The 6,192-nt window shown below is 45.2% G+C and overlaps 1 protein-coding gene across 1 annotated transcript; it reads right to left on the reverse strand.

Moving 5' to 3' along the window:
- Nucleotides 1-267: 267 nt before the first annotated feature.
- LOC147423871 (sodium/calcium exchanger NCL2-like) lies at nucleotides 268-4,282 on the reverse strand. Its single transcript, XM_086501820.1, has 7 exons — nucleotides 3,655-4,282; nucleotides 3,290-3,493; nucleotides 3,024-3,205; nucleotides 1,992-2,140; nucleotides 1,594-1,834; nucleotides 1,202-1,516; nucleotides 268-1,097 (listed from the first exon to the last, which is right to left on the reverse strand). The coding sequence occupies exons 1-7, from the start codon at nucleotides 4,214-4,216 to the stop codon at nucleotides 849-851; spliced, it is 1,902 nt and encodes a 633-aa protein (XP_086357946.1). The 5' UTR covers nucleotides 4,217-4,282; the 3' UTR covers nucleotides 268-848.
- Nucleotides 4,283-6,192: the final 1,910 nt, after the last annotated feature.

The raw sequence follows: 6,192 nt of genomic DNA on the forward strand, positions 1-6,192 counted from the left end.
AACTTTCTCGGACAACACCCGATGCCGGACATCCTTAAGCACCGATGATTATGTTAATAATGATGATGATGATTTTAGTCACTTCATTTTTATTTTTGTACCCAAACATTGGATTAGTTCCACAGTTTTGACTCCTTGGTCATTTTGGCTTTTTGAAGACGTTTAATATAATATTTTCTTGGTCGTTTTGGCTTTTTGAAAGACGTTTAATATAATATTTCCTCTCTCTCTCTCTCTCTCTCTCTCTCTCTCTCTCAATCTCAAATAGATCCAAAAATCATTTTGAAATTGTTGAGGTAGGGTCCCTTTTTTTGTTTTTTTTTGTTTTGTTACAGAGACGAGCTTTTAACTCAGCCACAGGGATTGATACAAGCAAAAGAGAGCCCTTTACTATTGTCACTATCTATTCTACACGCGCTGAAGCTCCACTTAAAAAATACCATGGGTGACACTCACTGTTGTAACTGTACACAGCTATCTTATACAGAGGATATACACGCGAAGCATTGCAAAATGCTAGTAGTGGGTTCTCAATCTCCGGCAGCCGAGGATGCACATAGAATGGCCAACCTCCTCCCCCTCTCATACTGGCCAGAGAAGAGAGAATGAACATTCAATAATGGAGCCCACATCGATCGTGTCGGAAGGCCGAAAGAAGTAGTTAAAAGGCCTATGGAAGCCAAAATTGTCTCCAACCATGACCCTTTAGCAATGAGGAGCAAAATTTGAGCCAATACCATCCAGGAAACTTCCCTTTGCTCTCATCATTGGATGTATCGAAGCTTTCACAACCCAAGGCAGCGAATCGCGATGGTGAGGAGCAGAACTCTATTCTAAAAACCATTGGCCTACTGCCACCCCGCAACATAATCCAATACAGCCACAAGACCCAAGGATAGAGGGTAGAGGAGGAGGGCAATGCCTGCCATCCAGAGAGGGAAAACTTTTCGGAAAGACCCCACCAGTCCCATGATTACCACTACTAGCACAATGATCAGTACTTCTGACGAAAAGTCCCACTCCAGCTGTCTGGCATACACCACAGCAAGAAATATACCTAAACCCATTGTGCTGTTCATTGTTACTGCACCATATATCTGCATAGAGGCGCAACATTGTCAAGCACTAAAATATATACAAGCACGGACACGATTATTCGATAAGAAAACAAAAGAACAAGACATCCAACTTGACAGCTTACCTGAGAGTAAGTGAGCGAGAAATTCTTCCTTTTCTTACGGGCTGAGAACATAATGCACGACACTCCTTCGCTGGAATTCGACGCCAGTGGCAAGAGCACAAAAGACACGAAAAACGATGGTATACTGATGGATGTCGAGAAGGCATCCACAGCATCGACCAGAGGATCTGCAAAAACACCGGCAATGACAGTGCCACCCACCAACAGCAGTACTGCCTTTCTTATTATTTGTTTCCTAGATGGAGGCGCTTCCTGTCCGCCATTTTCATCATCCTCATCCTCCAGGCCTTGAAGGTCCTCCATGGACTTCTCAGCCTGATAAATGAAGCCTAATGTAACCTACAAAATAAAACACTCGCTGATATAGAGAGGCAGTCAATTCACATACTCACATGTTCCCGATACTCTTCTATCGGCTTCTGCTTAATCTTGAGTTCGACACACCACTTTTGCATCCCTTTCAAAAACTCTTCCACTGAAATTTGCTTGTTCTCGTTTTCATCAAACTCCTCCATCAAATTGTTGATAAGAGCCTCAGTCCTCTCACCGTCAACCATACTCACACTCAACATAGCTCGTAATTCATCCATATTGACAATTCCATCATGGTTTCTGTCTATTTGAGTGAATAGACTGCAAAATAGAACATGTGACCCGCTCAGCATCATCCCAAAATGAGGAAGCATTATAAATAATGTCAATGTGAATCCGCTAGTGAGCAAGCATGCAAAATAAGTGGCCATCACAGGGAAACAATGGACTAGAGGTTGGCATAGATTATTTCATTCACCTCTTCGCATATTTTCGGTCCAAATTTCCCTGTTCGTCCACAAGTTTCTGATCTCCACCGTGTTTCGCTAGTTTCTCTAATGCCAGAAACTTCATAACCCTCCTCTGGGCAAACTCCTTTCTTCGTTGTAGTAGCCAGGGTGTGAACACCTGGAACAAGCAAAAACCACAATGCTCTTCAATCACCAAAACCCATTGAGAAATGTTCTTGTAATCAGCATAGGAATTTCCCTATTTCCACATGCGAAAGCATCCAATGAACACTTCCAATGTGTATTCAGAACTAGCATAGCAACACACGCCATTACAATTTCCAACAACAGGGCCTAGTTTTCCAACTGGGATTTGCCGGATTTTACAGACTTGTAAAATTTTACCAGTTTTCTCTCAAGACAAGCTCAAAATCTAAAACGATTTTGCAATTTTAGCCAGTTAAAAATACACTACAGGCCCACTTTTTGCAAACATTGCAGGGCCCTTCTTTCATTGCCTTTCACTCTCACAGAGGCCGAGAGCCGTTTACTCATATGTGCAATTCTTTGTCCTGCTTTTGAGCTTCCCTCACTGTGGACAAACCAATGACACTTGTGCCACTGCATAGGAAAACCTTCAAGGCCAGTCGATTATCCTGAATATTCTTCATTCAGCAAAGAATGCCATGAACGCATTTCCAGCTCAATTCCAAACAAAAGAGCTGCTTTAATGTCCTTAAAAGCTCTAACCTCTCCCATCTTCATGAAAATTTGTTTGGCCAAAATCTTTGATCGAACCGCTAATGCTAGCCTTTCAATGCAAACAGTGTCAATCTTGAATGACAGATTGCAATTCACTCAAATAAAAAATCTCAAAAATGTCAACAAGACAGTCACCCAATGCCAACACACATCCTATTCTTTCAACTTGAAAGCACTACTCACTAATTTACCTCCTACAAAGTAAGACAAAAAGGGGCATTTAGCATACTTCATAGATAACACAGCAGTGTGTTGCATAATCAATAAACAAGGCATATGCACCTATTGCAGCAACAAACCTGATAAAGGCAGTACGCAAGGAGTCCGGACAATGACAAAATGCAGGCGACAAGAACTGGAATATTCCCATTTGTCGAAAATCCGAAAATCCGGGGTAACTGAGCGACAATAAAGGGTATAACGGATAGAATCATTATTCGAGCAGAAAGCTGGGTCAAGTCATCCACCTCAATTCCCATGTCTACGAAAAACGAAAATGCAGAAATATGGCAACCAAAACATTTTCGAGCATAAAAAGTAAGAACTTCAATCCATTGATACTTACCAGTTAACCCAAAGCGCTTGCTAAGCTGCTTATCTACAGCTTTCAATCTTCCAGTGCTTTCATCTACCTTCAGGTCACATCTTCCTATAATAAGGCAGGTTCCCCACAGTAACGTCAGCAGCATTACGATCGACCCCGCTAGCAGCCCAATGCCAACCAATACCTGCTGTTGGGCCTCTGATGTTGATCCTCCCAGACCGGACACTGCAAGAACTCTCTCTCTCTCTCTCTCTCTCTCTCTCTCTCTCTCTCTCTCTCTCTCTCTCTCTCTCTCTCTCTCACACACACACACACACACACACACACACACACACACACACAAAGCTGCAATGATGTGTAGATTAAGAAACTGTATCGGTACCAACCCATAATTAAGATTGAGTCAGGAAGAGCGCCCAGAATGGGGAGAAGCAAGCCACCAATAAGACCAGGATCGAGCACCGTAAGCAACAGCTCACTTCCGTCAGACAGCATCTTGGCAGAAAGGAAGAGGAGGAACCCGTACACGGCAAACAGGAAGAGGTTTCCTATGAAGGTGTCAGTGCAGGGCATAACCCCATAGGTAGCATCACAAGAGGATGAAGAGGAGAGGAGCGACTCCTCACTTCGGTTCGCAAATTTGGGGTATCGTGTTCTGTGTGGGGTGTCATGGGCAGGAAGGGAAGAGGAGTCGACGCGCTCCACCTCCGCCTCTGCCTCTGCCCCTGCCCCTGCGCCTTCTGTATCAAGGTGAAGCGCATGCATGTCCAATTCAAGAAGATCTTCGGGGTTAAGGTTAGGACGAAGCATCCGCTGGTTATTCCCATGCAAAAGGAAGAGTCTGTGGAAGGAGGAGCTGGAAGCAGGGGAGGTGCGAACGGTATGGAAGGTTAGGAGGAGAGCGATGCTTACAAGCAGGCGACAGCGGAAGTATACCATAGCTCGCATTCTGCTCCAAATGATAATGATGGCTCTGCATTTAGTGCATCGCTTGCGTTTTTGCTGTTTCGAGCGAGCGAGGAGGAGTTGGACAAAGGCCAGCTCGTGTATCCTGCTGCAGCTGTCCACGTGTCTCCGCTATGACTTTCCTTAGACACCTGTCACACTAGGACGGGGCAAGCCAGGCCGCCCCTCTGACAACGCCCCGCGGCCAACTTCGCTTTTTTCTCCCAGCGAATAACGGCACGCCATCTCAGCTTGAGCTGCTTTTACCTGCCCCAGTGTGACAAGGGCCTTAATAGAGTTTGGCTCTTAGGCCCCTCGACACCTCAGGACTAAGTAACACCTATATTTAAGAGGCGGGGGGGGGCAATGGGATCAAAGGCGGAGAAGCTCACGCGCGAAAGCACAGGAGATCGCAGCGAATAACGGCACGCCATCTCAGCTTGAGCTGCTTTTACCTACCCCAGTGTGACAAGGGCCTTAATAGAGTTTGGCTCTTAGGCCCCTCGACACCTCAGGACTAAGTAACACCTATATTTAAGAGAGGGGGGGGGGGGGCAATGGGATCAAAGGCGGAGAAGCTCACGCACGAAAGCACAGGAGATCGCAGCCGCAACAGTCAAATCAAAAACTAAACCTGGACGGGCACTAAACCTGGACAGCGTAGAAAATGCATGTTAACTTATAATATAATGTTGTAAAGACGGTTGCGAGTACACAATGCATGTGCGGGTGAGGTGGTTAGCTATGCGTCCCTCAACCCGGAAGGGCAGATCTCGGGTTCAAATCACCCCACCGCGCCTCGTTTTTTTCGTTGGCCATATTTAATCGCCTCGCCTTTTTGACGACGCCTCGTTTTTCCCGCTGGCCAGGTTTAGTGCGCCTCAAGATTTGTCCTGCAGCCCCGACTGTTGATCCCATTACTCCACCCTGCATTTTGGGGATAGCGAAAGCGACGCCAAAAAGGGCCGTCTGGTTATTCTACGCAGGGGATAGGGGATTACTGATGCCTAAACAAGCTCAGACAGCACGCTAATCAGAGCCAAGACGAGCTCGAAAATCTGCACATGCTGCTTGTCTTGTGTCATTTCCGCCGCGGCGAGACTCTTCACACGAAAGGCCATTGCAACGAGCAGGTATCCAAGTCTGCACACATAAAATCTGGTTTGGTTACATGTGTACTGAGATTACTGCACCACACAGGGCCGCTGGTTTTTCTGCGCAGGTGTTGAGATTACCGCACCGAGTACAGAGTTTAGGGTTTCCAACCGAGTTTAGGGCACTCAGCTAAGAAGTGGGTGGAGGGTTACATCCTTGCCGCGGAAAAATTTCAATGTGGCCCTTTTGATTGTGATACCTGTGAGTAGAAATTGTTTTTCAGGAGCAGAATCTACTTGCACCACTTGTGAATGTGATGGGTTTTTCGTTCAACACTTTGATGTGACTTATGCAGAAGATACATTACCTGGTTTGTGAGCTACTCGACCACCTTAGTCGACAAAGAGTAGAGTGAAGTTATTCACCGAGATTATGGCGAGACATGAGGTATATACAAAAGCGATTATGCTCATAAATTGAAGCTCATTGTCATTGTGACTTGCAATGGAAATGTGGATTTCTTGTGTACCATCCTAACTTTATAAGTATGGTGTGCAATTCAATGTTTTTCTTTTTCCATTGAATTGTCAAGGAAATGTCTCCATTTATTGAAGTTGTGGGGAAAAATGAAAAGGTTGTTCATGAGTGTCATATATCACAAGTATGTATTGACCAAAAGGTGTCATACGAAAGGCGATGTCTTCTCATTAGACATCTGTAGAACTTGCACAAAATCACAAATGTTCACGTCCCAGAGCACTGAACAAGGCGACCTAAAACTAGTGAACGACCACCACGACCAGTGTCTCTTAGATCTAAACGCCAATGCAGAACAAGGTTTGGGGATGTTGCATATAAAGTTAGGACGGCACAAAGAAAGTTTC

Source organism: Adiantum capillus-veneris, chromosome 26 (genome assembly GCF_014529385.1).
Source record: "Adiantum capillus-veneris isolate H3 chromosome 26, ASM1452938v2, whole genome shotgun sequence".
Classification (NCBI taxonomy): domain Eukaryota; kingdom Viridiplantae; phylum Streptophyta; class Polypodiopsida; order Polypodiales; family Pteridaceae; genus Adiantum; species Adiantum capillus-veneris.